Source organism: Phocoena sinus, chromosome 1, assembly GCF_008692025.1.
Source record: "Phocoena sinus isolate mPhoSin1 chromosome 1, mPhoSin1.pri, whole genome shotgun sequence".
NCBI classification, from domain to species: Eukaryota; Metazoa; Chordata; class Mammalia; order Artiodactyla; family Phocoenidae; genus Phocoena; species Phocoena sinus.
In genome coordinates this window covers 48,645,950-48,664,418 of record NC_045763.1, presented here as the reverse complement: position 1 = coordinate 48,664,418, position 18,469 = coordinate 48,645,950, and the positions used below count along the sequence as shown (strand labels likewise).

The 18,469-nt window shown below is 43.9% G+C and overlaps 1 protein-coding gene across 6 annotated transcripts in view; it reads left to right on the top strand.

Annotated features, from left to right (window-relative positions):
- DAB1 (DAB adaptor protein 1) overlaps positions 1-18,469 on the top strand; it is a 419,471-nt gene that overhangs the window by 276,071 nt on the left and 124,931 nt on the right. For all 6 annotated transcript variants that reach the window (XM_032607142.1, XM_032607180.1, XM_032607160.1 and 3 more), the window contains exon 4: positions 7,071-7,169. In XM_032607142.1, coding sequence (XP_032463033.1) covers positions 7,071-7,169 — 99 coding nt within the window. The remainder of the gene's footprint in view (positions 1-7,070; positions 7,170-18,469) is intronic.

The following is an 18,469-nucleotide window of genomic DNA, read 5'->3' as shown; positions in this document are numbered from 1 at the left end:
AATAGTCCCTGAGGATACAACTTGGTCAATGTAATTTTTTTTAATGTAAGAAAAAGGGAAGAAAAGAAAAGGAAAGAAAAAAGAAAAGAAGGCTGGCCAAGTGCCTACTAATATTAAATGAGACAGTATCTATAAAATACCCTCTACATTGCCTTTTCTTTGATAGATGCTTAATAAAGCACAGGTATTAATTTTTTTATACTGTACACATTTTCTCAACTGTTTAACATGTATATTAGATGCTAAGACTCCCTGTAGTATAGCTGTAGGAATCATTCTTTTTAAAAACTCTTAATTTTCTAAACTGTGTATCATTACTTTCTTTTTTTTCTTTTAGCTGTTACACAGCAAACTTTATTTTAGTAGTTATGAATCTACTACAAGGCATACTAGAAAAAAGTATAGAAGACATTAAAATCATGAGTTCACAGATTGTCTCCTTGGAAGAGGTTAATGTATCCTTTTATAAAAAAGAATTAAGCGGGACTTCCCTGGTGGTGCAGTGGATAAGACTCCACGCTCCCAATGCAGGGGGCCTGGGTTTGATCCCCGGTCAGGGAACTAGATCCCATGTGCATGCTGCAACTAAGACCTGATGCAACCAAATAAATAAATATTAAAATAATAATAATAATTAAGCAATGTTATAAGATTTTAGGACAGTCCAGTAATGAGCCCCCTTCTTCTGCCAAGTTCAAGTCTGAGTGATGAATACACAAAGGAGTCCAACAGGAAGAATTCTAAATTCCAGCTTCACGACTGATAAATGCTGCTCTGGAGGATGTGACGTAGACACACAGCCACAGGGCATCCTTGAAAGAGATGGGCCATTCCACTTGTTTTGTGGGGTAGTTGGATAACTTCAGCGTTCCATGTTCACCCACCCTTACCCCTGCTCTGCCCCAGAGCAGGACTGTGATTCACGCATGAGATCAGACCAGAACGCAACCTCTCTACCAGCGCGTAGATTGCAGAGAGAGAACCCAGAAAGACTGAGCCAGGGAGACCCTAGTCAAGAATGGGGATAAAGGCCTGCATCTTGATTCTTGCTGAAGTTGCTCCTTACTGAGTATGAGGCCAGGCAAATGGAGATTTGCTTTTGACAAATATTAATTGAAAGACATCAAGAAACTCTCCAGTGGCCTGGTTCTCACCCAGAGCCGCAAGTCTGCTGAGAACAAGAAAGAGGCTGGTGCGTCTTCCCCCAGCATCCTGGTAGATAGCGTTCACCAGGCATGGGTCACAGAGCACCTCACTGGCAGCTGCCTTCATAGAAGCATGGAGGTCTCAGCGTATGTGAGACAGGAGTTGGCCTGTGTGCCCTGAAGTTCTCCCTCAGGATTAACACTGGGCCAGGCTAGCTGTACCAGGCCTGGCCAGGATTGCCGACCTTGGCGTGTGTGTGTGTGTGTGTGTGGGGGGGGGGGGTTACCTGCAGTGAAGTACCCCATCTGTCGTCACCCCTTATAACTGTGAGGTCCCCAAAGCCCTGGAGAGTTGGTCCAACCATAACACGCTCCTGTCAAATGCTCTGAATTTGTTGACGGTTCTTGGTTCCCAGACAATCGTCTTTCCTTATCTGCAAGTTGCAGAGCAGAATGTTGACATTTCTGCTCCCCGTAGTGTTTCTTTAAGAAACACAGAAACATAAACGATCGATTCTCCATTTGGCCACTTGCCCAGGAAGGAAAGACAAAGAAGTACAAAACGCCTGTTAGCCTTGCAAAAGGCCCACTTGTTCATGTCAGGCCATAGGAGAAAAATTTTTTTTTAATCTGTTTTTCTTTGCTAGGCTTTCTGAAGCTGGTGCCTCTTCCTGTTTTAGAGAGTTTTCTCTTGGATTATAGAGATTTAAGAGGGGATTCATGATGTGAGTATGGATGAGCCATTGCCTGTCCACCAGCGAAGCCTCATTGTCATTGTATTTTAATTTAGTCAACAACGCACTTTTACATATATTATCTCTTTCGCTCTTATGAGGTAGCTATTAGCTTCCCTTTTTTGTAAATAAGAAATCTGAGGCTCACGGAAGTTATAGGATTTGCCCCAGAACCTTCATTTCATCTGGGATAAGCCCAGAATTCAAGCCTGTATCTCCAGATGCCCAGTGTTTGATAAGATATAGTTTAGTGCTTCGTTCTATTCTGTTTTGTATCTGCGTTGAATCTATCCTGGTTCCCCAACTAGAGTTTAAGCTCCTACCAGTAAGCTACATAGCCCCACATCGTTGACTTCCAAAGCAGTCAACTTTCAGAGGTATCGGGCAAAATGGTGGTGGTTGAAGCTATGGGAGAGATGGGCTGATTACAGAGCCCTAAGTAAATCTATTAGTCAGGGTCCTGTAAGAAACACCCAGCCCGACTAGGTCAGATGAGGATACTTTAATGCAGGAGCGACATACAAAGGTTAGGCAAGGTTAAGGTAGCAAACAAGAGCTGGTGAGGCACTGGAAACTAAAAACAGTGGGAAGCTGTTACCATCCCAGGATGAGATCTATTTACTGGTACCCAGGGAGGGCGAGATTGCGGACAAAGTCCCTTCCCTCGCCAAGCGAGATTGTAGAACAAGGATGGGAAGGAGGCTGGATGAAATACCCTGACCTCTCTCCTTCCACCCTCTGGTCTCCCGTCTGTGCCTTCCTGGGTGGCATGCAGAGGGCAGGAAGCTCAGAGGACCAGGCAATGCAGACCACGGGGGCCAGTCTCTGGGCACGAAGCAGGGTGGAGGAGGATATTTGTATTCTCCTTCTTACCTCAGAAAAGTGAAACTTAGGATGAGTTTTCCCCCAAAGATCTACAACTGATAACCAGTAGGGCTGAGATTGGAGACCAGGTTTAGTTCATGGAGCTTTCTGGAATAGCATTCTAGGTTTTCAGCTATTCAGATTGCACACCTGCTTGACGTGTTCCCTGGAGATCACAGTCATCCCATCGTGTGCATACACCCTGCTGGGTGAGGTTTCTCAGAGTCCTTTCCTGTGCATCATCTTATTGGATTCTCACGGCAACCCCTGAGCTGGACAGGGCAGGCTATCAACCCTGCCTGGCGTGCCTGACCCCTTCCCTGTGTATAAAATCCTCCAGCAAGATGCTGCCTCTGTGTGACTCCCTTAGGGACACCTGCATCAGTCACTCCGTACAGTGCCCAGCACATGGCATTGCTTCACAGAATCAGTATTACTATTAGAGGTGATGGTCACAGTCATTTGCTGAGCTCTCCTTGCACGCTGCACCCCATGCTAGGTGCGGTATGTGCATGCTTCACTCTTAGGAAGTATTCTCATTTTAGAGTTCTCCTTCACTAGTGAGTTTGGAAGCTGGTGGTTCCACCTTTTTTTCATCCATGCCTCCCCAAAGAGCCCTTCCAGAGGGTTATAATAGAAGCACCCCTAACACTGGAATTCGAAAGGTCACTGTTTGAATTCCCTCTATATGTCTTCTTAGTTCCTTGAGGTTTGGGGTGTTCACTTGGCCCCCCGATCTTATGTTTGGTCATTTGTAAAATAAGGGAGATAATTTTTCCTTCCCAGGAATGTGGGATGGGCTGAATTATGTGACGTATAAGAGAACTCCTACCATTTGGTAGGTACCCAAGAAAACATCTGACTCCTTCATTTCCAGGGGGCCAGCAGTGACTTTGTAGGTCAGGTGGCTAATATTAGGCACAGAAACCCCAAAAGACACCTACATCCATATCTTCCGATTCCCCAGCCAGCCCTGTCCCTTGGCCCTTTGTCAGTTCTACATAACAGCACTGAATCGTCTGTGGGGAGGTGAGCCCCTGCCGTGTGCTGTCTGGTGGCAGGCTTGCTTGGACTTCATGCAGTTTTTCAGGGCTTAACTCAGGGTCCTGTCTCTCAACATGCCTGATGAAACTGGAGTTTTATTTCCCCAAGGATCACACCATGTGGCTCATCCTTCTCTCTTGCATTTGTCCTGGGAAGCTGTACCATCAGCAGCCCCAAGCAGAAGTGCTCCTGAAACATGCACTCTGGCTCCTTCCATCCCTCTTTACCTGCAGCCACCTTCTGCCAGGGAGTTCTTTGATAGCCACTTGGTCAGCATCACTATGTGCTGGGAATTAGCACAATTTGATGTTGTGGTAATTCTAAGAGCTAGGGGTTGTTAGGACCATCTTGGAGATGGGGACATTAAAGCTACTCTTCTTGGGGCTTCCCTGGTGGCGCAGCGGTTGAGAGCCCGCCTGCCGATGCAGGGGACACAGGTTCGTGCCCCGGTCCGGGAAGATCCCACATGCCGCGGAGCGGCTGGGCCCGTGAGCCGTGGCCGCTGAGCCTGCGCGTCCGGAGCCTGTGCTCCACAACGGGAGAGGCCACAACAGTGAGAGGCCCGCGTAGCGCAAAAAAACAAAAAGCTACTCTTCTTGACCAAAGGTGCAAGCCTCTCCCCACCACAAGCTGTTGTGTCTTCATGTTGGGAGGACTTAAACAAGAAAGAGAGGCTCCCTTCCCTTTGACACAGTCCTTCCAATGCTTCTATTTATAATGGGGCTTCCATTATGAAGCCCCATTATGGGGGCTTCCATTATGAAGCTTCCATTATGGCGCTACTTCTTGTTCTCTCTTTTGCGTAAGCCTGGATAGTGAAGTTGAAGGTTGGGCTGTGTAGGGATGGCAGCATCAGTTATTTTACTCCAAATCCAGCCAGGAACACAGATTTCAAATCAAGTTTTCATAGGTTCAAAGCCTGGCTTGTTCATTACCCAAGTGAGGGGAAAGTCACTTCACTTTTTTGAGTGCTTTTTTTATTCCAGGCTCTGTTCTCGACACTGGGCACGTAGAGTGAATAAAACAAAGTTCTGTGCCCCGTTGAGCTTTTGTTCTGTTGGGCAAAGGCAGACAGTCAACAAATGAACATACAATGTGCCAGTGGGTACGACGAGGAAAAAAGATGCAGGGGGAAAGAATGGGATGCAGCTTGGTGTGGAGAGTGGAGGGGTCAGAGGCTGTATCTCTGATCAGGTGACATTGAAGAGAAATAAGAACTATCCCTGGGATTGCAAAGACATACTTTGACCCTTCTCCCATGTCCTTAAAACCATCCCTGAGTGAATTTATGGGAAAGCACACAGCACGCTGAGGAATCTAGAAACCTTTGAACAAGAGGAAGGGTTAAAGAGACAGGAGACTTCGCTTTGGGGGTGAGTCACTCTCTTTAACTATTTAGAGGGCAGTCATTGGAGGAGGAATCTTATGTCAGTGAGTACTATCCCTGAAGGGTCAAGAGAGGAACACTGGGTAGGATTACCGGAAAGAGATCTGGGGTCGCTAGAAAGAAGACACACGTAAAGGAATAATAACTGACCCCTGCACCAAGAGTCTTGAGAGTGGACCTGTGGTCTCAGCTTTTTCACCAGCTCTCTGTACCATCTTGGGGCTGTCCACCCAGCCTTTCAGACATCAGTTTTCTCATCTGTTGGTAGAGAAATTTGGACTGATTAGTTTGAAGGTTTTCTCTGATTTCAACATTTTGTACATCCACATGTCAGAGGTGCTTGAGAATGAATGGGAGGCTCCTGAGGGAGTGAATTTCCTACTGCTAGGTACCAAACAGGAGCTGGACCTCGAACGCTAAGAGACAGTCATTCATTTACTAGAAGAAATTAATTTTTATGGCATCCCTACAGTGTACCAGGTGTTGTGCTAGGTACTTTTCCATAAGTTTTCATTTAATTCTCTCAAACCTGCGAGAGAAGTATTTACACTTGAGAAAGTAGAGTTGAGGGTTAAGTCATTTGTCCAAGATCACAGCCAGGAGTATAATCCAGATGTTTCCATTCCGCAGACTATTTCCAGTACCCAAAGGGAGGATAATCACACAGCCTCAGGAGAATGCCCTTTCCTTGTGCTTTGTGGTCATAGCTCTCACTCTATTTGCTGAGACTGAGGTTGAGAACATGTTGTTCTCAGAACAGCACAAAGGACTTTGGGAAGTATGAAATCATGATTATTTTAGACTTTTCTGGTGGCGCAGCGGTTGAGAGCCTGCCTGCCGATGCAGGGGACATGGGTTCGTGCCCCCGTCCGGGAAGATCCCACATGCTGCGGAGCGGCTGGGCCCCTGAGCCGTGGCCGCTGAGCCTGCGCGTCCGGAGCCTGTGCTCTGCAACGGGAGAGGCCACAGCAGTGAGAGGCCCACGTACCGCAAAAAAAAAAAAAAAAAAAAAAAAGCAAGTGTCTTTACTCTTAACTTGCATAATATCAACTTTGGCGAGGACTCTTGATAGCACATTCATGTAACAATAATTTCCTGAGTGTCTCCTGACCTTCAGGGACTGTCCTGGGTACGAGGAAGAGAGCAGTGAGCAGAGTAACATACCTACCTTTTGTGACACCTATCTTCTAATTGACTCATACACATATCTTCAGTTTACAAAAAATTTGGAAAAGTGGGGAAACAGATTTTTGAGAAGTGGAAGGCACTTGGTAGGTACTTTCCTCGAAAGCACAGGAATGATTGGAAAAATGGTAGAAGAACATACAAAATGTGTGGGTAAAAACTGCAAACCTTAGACATACGACCATCACATTTTTCCAAACAAAATTGAGACATGCAGTCTGGCAATATTTTTTCTTTTCTTTCTGATCTCTAAAATTAATTCATATGAAAACTTTTCCCAGAAATATAAAATTAAAATCACATTTAGGAATGTATTCCACGACTCATCTTTATTTAAAAGGTTAAAACCATATCTAATACAAAACCCAGCAAAGATTTTAACAAGAGGACCATATTCTGTTTATCCTGGGGTCTCGAATTCTGAACTGAGCATCTAGGCACAAAGTAGAGACTCTATAAATCTTGGTTCGTCCAATGAATACATGTTCAAATATCTATTTCTACAGTTTTCGAGCAGTGAGGACAAGCATTACCCTAAAACATCAAGAAAATGCAAGCCCGTCGGGGAAGGCAGCATGGAAGTGGGGAGGGAATGGAGTGTGCATGATTGGTGGCTTCGGTTCATGATATCTGACATGCCTTTGCTTTGGGACTGGAGGGAATTTTCAAATGAAAACACTAAAGTAAAAACCACATCCTTCCTTTCAACAGGGCGTTGTTGCTGGCGCTCGTTCCAAAGGAGAACACAAACAGAAAATCTTTTTAACCATCTCCTTTGGAGGAATCAAAATCTTTGATGAGAAGACAGGGGTAAGTAAAAGAATAACATGGCATGGTGAAGTTGAATCCACTGACAGATGTGCCCTTAAAAGCCTCTACTCTCTGGGCAGGGATATCAAACAAGCATAAAAACAGATAAAGCAACTGACAAACTTGATCAACTGTGATTGTCCATCAGAGGGAGGCTCTTTCCTGACTTGGTCACAGTGTGACTGCACCAACACAGTGTGACTGTGTTTCTTGCAGTGTAATTGGGATAAAAGTGTCACACAGTCCTGGTAATGCAATAGGGAGATTGATGTGCTTTGAAGAGCGGTGGGTAATGTGACAGTTTAAGTTAAATTTCTTTGTGTGCCGGCAGCTTTAATGACATGCATCCTAGAGGGAGACGCACGGGGGTCAGTTGACTTGGTCAAAGCATCCAGACTCTCTTGAGTTGAACCTGTGGCACCTTGCAGTTGCTGTCGTCAAAAAGAATAAATGGAGTTTTCAATCTTGAAAAAACTCTATCACTGCATGATCAGGAAATGTAAGGGCTGATCTGTTTGTTAAACCCACTGAAGTAGTGGTTTGTATTTTCATCAACCTCCCAGCAGCAGTTAGCTCCCAGCTTCATCCCCAGGACTTGCCTTGCATTGTTGGCCTTGTTCATTGATGGTAAGGGAAAAACAGAAAAGCGTTCTGTTCTTCGATCTGTTTTGTCCAGAGAGCAAGAGTCAAGTGGACATGTTTTCCTTTTATTCATTCAATGCTTTATGTAGCTTCTAACACACCTCCGCCTATGTCACCTCCTTTGAACTTCACGGGTAATTTGTCAAGTACTGTATAAGCAGTACTCAACCAGCCAAGTTACCTAACCTTGTCGTTTTGCATTATAATTTCCTCGCCTTTGTTTTGACTCATATTAGGATAGCAGTGGGTAGTAGGATGATAATTTAACAGTAAAAAATGGATTTTCTTGAAGAAAAGTTATTCCTGAATAATAATAGCACAGACATTTGTACACCCATGTTCATAGAAGCATTATTCACAATGGCCAAAAGGTAGAAGCAACCCAACTGTCCATCTATGGATGAATGGATAGACAAAATATGGTGTGTGTGTGTGTGTGTGTGTGTGTGTGTGTGTGTGTGTAATGGAATATTATGAAGCGGTAAAAAGGAAGTTCTGACCTGTGCTACAACATGGAAGACGTTATGCAAAGTAAAAAAAGCCTGTCACACATAGACAAATTCAGTAGGATTCCACTTAAATGAGGTATCCAGAGGAGTCAAATTCACAGAGACAGAAAGTAGAATGGTGGTTGACTGGGCCTGGGGGGAGGGGTGATAAAGAGTTAGTGTTTAATGAGTACAGAGTTAAACGTCTGGGGAGAGGGCAACAGTGCTGGTGATGGATGGCTGTGACGGCTGTTCAACAATATGAACGTACTTTATGCCACTGAACTGTGCACTTAAAAATGGTTATAATGGTAAATTTTATGTATGTATTACCACAATAAGAAAATCTAGTAGTAATAATTACCGTTTATTGAGTACATACTAGGTACATGTTAGTCACTTTGCGTACATTATTCAGTTTTGTCCTCAGAAGGGTCCTATGAGAGAGTAATAATAACAGGTCACTGCGTCAAGCACATAGTATGTTCCAGTCATTGTTGTACGCCCTTTAGAAGTACCAATCCATTTAATCCTTACAACAACCCTGTGAGTAGATAGTGTTGTTATCTCCATTTTATAGTTGAAGATATTAAGGAGAGAAAAGGGTAAGCCTCTTCTGCTTTAATAAAAGTATGGTTTCTAAAATCAGGGAAGATTTTCCTTTTCCTGGGCAGACTATCGTTTGGAGACCTGTGCTCAGTTCTGAACCTCACGTTTTAGAAAAGATATAATCGAATCAAAGTATATCCTGATGAGGGGACCAGGGCAGTTGGGGGACTGAATACTATGCTGGGCCAACACTTCTGAACACAGATGTGGCCACGTGGGATCCTGGCTAACACACAGGAGGCAGAGAGCTTTGGGCTTGTAGAAACTTGGAGGATATCATTGACCCCTTAGCATCCTTCATGGTAGGGATCCAAGGAGCGTGGATCAAGCCTACCTGAGAGATGCTTTCACAAGGATTTATATGCCCAATATAAGTCATGATCTCTAGTCTCTTCCCAAGTCCATGCCTGCCCATCACATGACACTGGCATCACCAAAGGGACTGGAGTAAAGCAGAGTATCAGATACTTTCTTTTGTCTAGGGCCGTGTGTTTGGCTTTGCTATTCCATCATGTACCCTACCATCAAATAGTTCTCATCACCAAACTTCAACTAATGAGAAGAGGTAGTTTATATTCTTTACCTTTCTCTAAATCCTCACGCAAGGATGGCTAACGTGGCCCCAAAGAAAGATACCACCAAACCTTATAATCTGATTTTTCTGATTCTTTATCTGGACACAAAGAGAAGAGCAGTAAAGTCATTATTTCAGCTCAAAGCCATTTGGCTTTGTTGAAAAAAAATGTCATCTCCTAGTGGAGAATCGGGGTGAAGGCAGAGTTAAATGTTTTCTGTCTGGCTTCGTCTGCTCCAGTTCTGTTTGATTAACCTTAGGCCCTGTATCATTGGGCTTCTGCTACCCTAGCTTGTTAATTTGTCTCAACACAAGCCTGGGGAAAAGTGGTGGAGAGAATCGAACATTTAAGCCTGAACTAGAGAGGATGGTGGGAGCAAGGCCCTCCATATTAATAGCGTTCATCTCTCCAAAGAGTTGTCTAGTAGAAAAAGAAGCTGACTTGTTCTGTGTGACTCGAGGGACAGAACCGAGACCAGGTGATAGAAGTTTCTAGGAAGCAGTTTCAGTTTATGAGGAAGAGGAATTTCCTGCGAGTCAGAGCTGTTCAGCATGTAGCTGGACCACCTTCTGTGCAAGGGAGTTCACCAGCCCTAGGAGGATTCATGCAACAGTCATGTTATGGGGATATTTTAGAAGGAAGTCAAGTAGAAGGTGAGATGTTGACCAAAGTCACATCTTTGGGGAATCACCAAAGTTGATTCCCCAGACTCGTTTAATAGTCTGTTTCTCCCTTAAAGTCAACCCTGTCGATGTGATTTATCTTCAGATAAATGGAGGTTTTTCAAAACCTCCATTGGAGATTATGAGCAGGAACAGTTTACTGAACCTTTGTCGTTGCACAGCAGGGAACCGGCTGAATTATGCAGGATAAGAGTCTAAGTGAAGTGTTTTGTCCTACATATCAAAGAAATGGAAAACGAGGTCTTTGTCATTTGGAATGACAAATTTTAGTTGTTTATCATGTCTAAAGTATTCCTGCTCAAGCTTGGCTGCACAATTTTTTTCAAAACCGAGAAAAGAAACAGTAGCAGAACGTGACAATAGCTACAATTTTAAAAATCCAAAAGCTGTCAGAAGCGTTTTGATCCCAATTAAAGAGACCCTTTGCAGCAATTTACACCTTGTCTTGAATTTCAAAGGGTTCTTGATCCCAAACCTTATGTGAGTAAATTTTATTAGTAGTATGTTGCAGGAAATAAATCAATAACAAAAGCTGTTCATATGTTCAGATATCTAGGTATTGCTAATATGTCAAAAGGATCAGTGAGAATGCAGAATATGTCATAAATGAACTCACTGTTACTAGTAATAGTAGGAGTGGTAGCAGTAGGAGTAGAAATGGTTTCATGTCAGTATGTTATTAGGTCCTCAAATCAGACCAGTGGACACCAAGGCAGGAGTGATGTCATCTTCATTTCACAAATAAGGAAACTGAGATTCTGGGAGTGTTCCTGACTTGGCTGGAGACTCAGATCAGACCTTCCGACCCCAAATCCTATGTCTTTCCAGGGAAACTCACTAGCTTTCTTCTCTCCCCACTTATAATTTTATTCCATAGAATTATTATAATTTGTGTCATTAAAAAATCAGAAATATTGGGACTTCCCTGGTGGCTCAGTGGTTAAGAATCTACCTGCCAATGCAGGGGACACAGGTTTGAGCCCTGGTCCGGGAAGATCACACATGCCGCGGAGCAACTAAGACTGTGCACCACAACTAGTGAGCCTGTGCTCTAGAGCCCATGAGCCACAACTACTGAGCCCGCATGCCGCAACTACTGAAGCCACGCGCCTAGAGCCCGTGCTCCGCAACAAAGAGAAGCCACTGCAATGAGAAGCCCACACACCGCAACAAAGAGTAGCCCCCGCTCACCGCAGCTAGAGAAAGCCCGTGCGCGGCAACAAAGACCCAACACAGCCAAGAATAAATAAATAAATAAATGTTTAAAAATCATAAAAATTGCAGGAGCCTAAAGATGAGTCTGTTTCTCAGGATAGAGGGCAGTGGTCTGTATCATCTTTTCCAGATAATGCAACATCTTGTTGCCACAATCACAGATGGATTTTGCTTGTTCATTTATTTTAGCCAGCACTGATTGGCACTATCATTTGCACCATTCTAAGTACATTATAGCAATTCTATGAAGTAAATGCTATTATCATCACCATTTTACAGATGAGAAAACTGAGGTCCAAATAATTAATTACACAGCTCTCAGGTGGCAGAGCTGAGATTCAGACCCAGGTAGTCTCGTCCAGAGTACTTAATGCTAGTAATATATCACACCTTCCTTAGTGTGTTTGGGCTGCTATAACAAAAATACTATAAACTAGGTGGCTTATAAACAGCAAATGTTTATTTCACAGTCCTAGAGGCTGGAAAGTCCAGGATCATAGCCCCAGGATTTGGTGTCTGGTGAGTGCCCGCTTCCTCATAGATGGTGCCTTTTTCTGTGTCCTCTTATGATGCAAGGGGGAGAGGGGGAGGATGCTTACTAGGGCCTCTTTTATAAGGGCACTAAACCCTCATGACCTAATAAGCTCTCAAAGGCCCCACCTCCTAATACCATCACCTTGAGGGTTAGAATTTCAGCATATGAAATTTGAGGGGATATAAACATTTCAGACCATAGCAATATCAAAGTTTATAAACGATTTCCTTTTATACGTATTAGAGCAGATTGAATATTATCCCTGTCTTACTGTCACCGTTATTCACTTTCATTTTAATGAGCTTTCCTGAGTGAAGATAAAAGGGGTGGAGTTACAACTGGGACTGTCTTGTGGATAGAATGTCGGCAGTGTAACCAGTACACGGTCAGGCAAGAGCATATCGGATGCCTGTCTTACGCCACATGAGTATCTGTTTCCTGAGGATTCAAAGATGAAGAAGATGTGTCCTTGCCCCTGAGGTGTTCACAGTCTGGTGGCGAAACCAGACTCACAAAATGAACTAACAGCTGCTGAGACACAGGTGTGAATGGAGTTGTCGGTACTCAGGGGATGGAGACCGAGCTTTGCCTGAAATAGTCAGGGGTTTTCACAGAAAAGGGCACACTGACTTGGCAGTGGAGGAGTGAGTTGGAGAGGACCAGGTAAACGAAACGAGCCAGGGAAGAGAAAAACGTATTTCTAAATGCACAGATGTCTAAAGGAGAAAGATACGTGTGTGTGTTCATTTTTCCCTTCAGGAAATATTTATTGAACACGTCTGTCAACACACATATGAACGAGGCTGTATCTGTTTGTTCATCACTGTTATCTATCTGGTTAGCACGTGATGTCCACATAGTAGGTGCTCAGTAGTACTTATTGCACAGAAAATAAAATGACTTAGTGATTACGACTCAGCAAATGTACACAGAAAAACTAGGGCATAGCAGGGGAGAGGTGGAGAGTGGCCCAGGATTGAATATTGTCCCTCATAATAGAGGGGTAATGATGTTTTAACTGTAATGGCTGCACTTACATTTCACGGCTGATTTAATAATTTATTCTTCAGTGAAAACCAGATATCACCTTATTCGTGTCTCTTCAAAAACAGGACTGTTCTTCCTTTATTTCTAACTAGATATTTTGAGTGGACTTGGGGAGAGCAGCTGAGGTGGAGCAAAGGAAACTGGTCCTAGGGAGGGAGACAGGTAGGAAGATGAAGGCGTTGCAGAGCTGAATGTTGGGACCTGGGACACCCCTGTCATCCTGAGAGCCATTGAAGCAGTACATAGGACTCTCACAAGGTGACTAGCCTATAAGCAGGACCGTCTATAGCAGGCTTTTGTGGATTCTGTCTCATTGGACACCCAACAATTCTTGGAGGTTTTATTACCCCTTTTTACAGATGAGCCATCTAAGGTACAAGTAGGGTGAGTGGCTTGCCCGAGGCTACTATGAGTAGCAAGAATTGCATTCAAATTCACATTTATAACTCCTAAGCTTGTTTTGTTTCTTTTACTCCAGAGATTCTCCACTTGACTGGTTCTATCCCCAGAAGGGGCTGCTTTGGAACTTAATGTAGGCATTTTGGGTGGTCACGACTTTTGGGGAAGGGGGTGGTGATGTAGGAATTTACTAGGGGCAAGGATGCTAGCCACTCTGCAATGTACAGGACATTCACACACAACACGAATGTTTCCTGTGCCATACGACTTTAAATGTCTTATCACACATTCACGTAGATGAAACACCTGTTTATAATGACCTGAATCTAAAACCTAACTCTACTTTATCTATAAAAAAAGTGATTTTGTACAATATTCATAGTAGTGAGTTTTCCAGAAATGCAGCTAAACAGAGAGAAAGATGTGCTTTGTTCTGTTGAAACCTCATCAAGAGTTGGTCATCACTCTGGAAAACCACTCCCCTGTGATGCTTTTCATATTTGAGTCACCAGCAGGGCACTACTCCATCAGTTTCATGTATAGCTATCATGTTCACCATAACTGGACTTATATGGCGCATCTTTAAAAATGTCAAATATAAAGGGAAGAGTTGAATGATCTCTTAAAACTGAATTTATTATAAGAAAAGCACAAACATAAGACAGTGTCATTATGTTCTAGTGTAGTTGTAACTAAGCCTTTATATGTAGAAATTCATATTATTTTTAATTAGAAATCATCTTCTTTTATGTCTCCTTTATAAGTAGGATATTTTGACTTGCTTAAACTTCATGTGTACAGGTAGATTATATAATCATTTCCAGATAATAAAAGAATTACAAAATATTGGTTTATAAGAAGGAGGTGTTGGGTCAGATAAAGTTAAGAATCCCTGTCTAGACCATGCTGCCATTTTCATTGGTTCATTCATTCATTCATTCCACAAATGCTTATTGCGTGAAAGGGATATTCTACGTGATGGATAGGGATGAACTAGCCTGAAACCTTTTCTTCAAGGAACCTACAACCTAGGAGGCAAGACCTATGTATATAACTAAAAACTCAAAGCAAGAATAACAATATGATAAGAGAAAAATATAAAATTATCATGAGAGTTCAAAAGAAGAAATGGGGCTTCCCTGGTGGCGCAGTGGTTGAGAGTCCGCCTGCCGATGCAGGGGACACGGGTTCGTGCCCCGGTCTGGGAAGATCCCACATGCCGCGGAGCTGCTGGGCCCGTGAGCCATGGCCGCTGAGCCTGCGCGTCCGGAGCCTGTGCTCCGCGACAGTGAGAGGCCCGCGTACCGCAAAAAAAAAAAAAAAAAGATTTCTTCCATCTGAAAAGAAATATGGAATGATTTAGGAACAAAGGGCTGAACTTTGAAGGATGGGCAGGGTTTCAAGGGAGAGATATAAGAGGACCAGTATCCAGGCAAAGGGAATTATGGGGAGTGTTTACTAAGGCCCTAAAGTGAGAAAGTCATGAAGAAGGGCAGGTGTGGGGAAGAGTTGAGATGTCTGGATATTCTGGATTGGAGGATGTGTGATTGCTATCAGTGAGAGAAAACTGAGAGGGTTGGCAGGGCCCTGTTGCGAGGCCTGGAATGTACAACTAAAGAGTTTTGGTTGAATCATGTCCATTACAGCCTGAGTTATTATTCATTGTATTCTGTGGCCCTGAAGCTGCACTAGCTATACAGAGAGGTAGGTACAGTGACTCTAAGGCCGCCCTCGACCCATCAGATGTCTTTGTGCAAATCAGGGAAAAGTCCCTTTCTTTAAGGCTCATTGCCCGGGATATGACTTTTGCTGGGAAACGGTTGCAATAAGTATACATGTTTTTGATGACTATACGATGACTACCTCCCCGTAGATCTATGCAGTGTACCCCCTGGCCAGCTGTACGTAGCAGACCTGGGAGTATCATTCGTGTATGAGCAGAACGCCGGGGGTACCATCTTGCCAGTTCCTGTACCGACCATTCACTGCCCAGCTTGCAGGACTAGCGAAAGGAGACCCCTCCACTCTGTATATCCCTTTGCCCTTCTTCACTCAGTGAACACCTCAAGGTCCAGTAATGTCAACAACAGTAGCAACAGCAACACAGCGCGACAGTGACCACTTATCAAGCCCTTTCTCAAGCCAGGTGCTTTAGTAAACTAAGTGCCTTATGCATTTCATCCTCCGAGCAGTATTCATGTTGGGTCTGTCTGAATCCACAGCCCACACTCCTCACTGGTATGGTACTGGCAACCAGAGAGTGGGCATGGTGGAAGGAGCTGCCTTGGATCCGTTCCTGGCCAGCTATGGAGGCAGCTATCCGTTCCTGCCCAGCTCTAAAGCAATTTTTCTGAATGACTTTGTATCTCTTTTACTCATCTGTAAGATGGGGATAATCAAAGTACCTATGTTTTAGGATTAGTGCAAGATTAAATGAGGATTTAATTTAATCCCCTAAGACTTAGAATAGTGCCTAGTATAATAAAAAGCTCTAGGTGTTAATATTATAATATTAGCTCTATTATCCCCTCTCTGATATGGATTTTCTTATGTCCTCCCTTCAGAATTAAGAAATCCTTTCATATTCCTCCTGCAGCATCCTCTGTTCACCTTTATCACAGCACACGGTCGTCTGTATCAGAATGAGTTGACCCATGCTTCCATCAGACTACAAGCTCCACGAGGCCCCTAGTCTCATCCATTGCTGTATCTGCAGGGTTTCGCACAGGTCCTGGTATGTGACAGAGATGCTAATGGCACATTGAAGGAAGGGAGGAAAGTCAGTCAGGGAGAGATGGAACAAAAGCGAGGGAAGGATGGAACAGGAAGTAACGAATAAGTAAACTTATAATGAAATTCTCATTGTCTGGGCTAGATATTGGAGCCCAAGATGCTGTGTATCAAAGATGCAAGTTTTGCCATGCAGGCAGTGAGCATGGAAAGAATAATATATGTGATTCAGAGTACTCTGGTCCTAGGATGTCAGGGGTTGAAGGCCCCTCAGGCATTGACTAACCCACTCATTTACAAGTGAAGAAACTCAGAAGCCAAAGAGAAGAGGCGGCTCCTGAAGGACTTCCCTAGTGGCACAGCGGTGAAGACTGCACTCCCAGTTCAGGGGGCCTGGGTTCAATCCCTGGTTAGGGAACTAGATCCCACATGCATGGTGCGACTAAGACCTGGCACAGCCAAATAAATAAATGTTAAGAAAAAAAAGTGTAAGTGGCTCCTGAGACCTCCCAGCAAATTGTATGCAAAACACCTAGGCTTGAACATCGAATCTGAGTCACTCTCTAATGCCCACAGAACAGGAAGTGGGAAGCATCCTCTTCCCTTCCTCCTCTTCCTTACTTTGCCTTCCTTCCTCATTACCTTTTTCTCCCTCTCCCTCTACCATCTCCATAGTCTTTGCTCATTTGCTTCAACATTCAGGCTCCCAAAGCCCGACAGCTGCCCCAGGTCCATTTTCATATCAAAGAGACCGAACATCTGAGGGGAAAAATTGGGCCTCTGTATGTTTAGTGTCTTGTTGGGTGATATTGGATTTTAATTTATCACAATAAAAAATCAATTTATAGCTCAAATCCAACATATTTTTTAGAAATCGGCCCTGTCCGGAAGCTGCCTCTGTTAGATAATTTAGATGGGGGATAATTCATGACGGGAAAAAAAATGGATATTCATCTTACCCTGGAAAGTGAGACCACGAATGTTTTCAAGCAGATTTGGTGAACTCAGAAATGTACTATCTTTCCCTTAATGAATCATTTTATCAGTTTTGGTCTTTCAGGAGGTAAAGAGGTACTGTTTGCTGGGCTAGCTGCTTTTACATGCTTGGTCTCATTTAATTCAATCCCCTAATTAACTCAGCTAAGAAAGTACTATTTGTCCTGTTAAACAGATGAGGAAACTGAGACACAGAGAGGTTAAGGGAATTTGCACAAGGCTGAATAGACAGCAAATTGCAGAGCCGGGCACTGGCTCCGGCATGGCAGAGTGATAAGGCCTGTGCTCTTTTCAGTTCCCAGTGTGGTCTCTCTCCTTTTCAAGGGCATCCTTAGGGCCTCTGGAAAGCACGTGACCGTGCGTTTGTTCTCCAGGGGAGAAATCTAACTGCTCTGAGGATTTTTGTCGTGCAGACCAGCCCTGTGACTAAAGGTTTATCAGCTACTCTTTGGGCCTCTGAGGGGTGTGTGAGCTGCTGCTCAAGGTGGCAGTTGCCTGGATGTGCAGTGTGACCTCGGGGATGGATCCTCTGCCTATTCTCTGGGACTCTCTCCTCATCTGAACCCTGGGGTCATTCCTCAGCCTTTTTCTTCAAGGTCCAGATAGTGAGCATAAGTGGGCTTTACGGTCTCCCGTAACCATTTACTTTGGCCACTGTTATGTGACGGCCCCCACGGACAATATGTAGACAAAGGAGCTTGGTGTCTGCTGGCTCTGGTCTGGGTGATTACCGAGGAGTCTTCTAATCTGCTCATTCTGACCCCATGACGAGCTCTGTAGGAGTGCAGGATGAACACCCGCTGAAGATCTCTGGTCTTCATCTCTGGGCCCTTTGTTCCCTGCTCTTTGGTGGCTGACCTTGGGGATGAATGCTTTTTATAAACTTTGATGATAAATATTCAGCTCTGGGAATTGTGTTAGTTATTTCTACCATTTGTGGAGCGCTAATTGCCAGACACTGTGCCAAGTGCTTCCCATATATTTTTCTCGTTGAATTCTTGCAATCCATTGTTTAGTAACATATTATCGTTCCCATCTTACAGATGAGGTGGCTCACCCGCAGGGAGGTTCAGTCACTTGACCAGGACTACTCTTAAATTTTGATCCATTTATTTATTCAGCAGATGTTCGCTGAGTACCTACTGTGTGCCAAGGAGTATTCTCAGGGGTGTGCAGACATTGGTAAATAAAAGGAAGGACTCTCCCTTGTAGAGTTTACATTCTAATGCGGGGAGACAGACAAGAAACAATAGACATACATAAATAATATACTCTGTTAGAAAGTAATCAGTGCTATGAAAAAAGATAAAAAGTATAGCGAGGTCACAGCATTTCCCCACTGTACTTCCTTTCTCCCTGCTAAAGGGCCTGTGACACATGT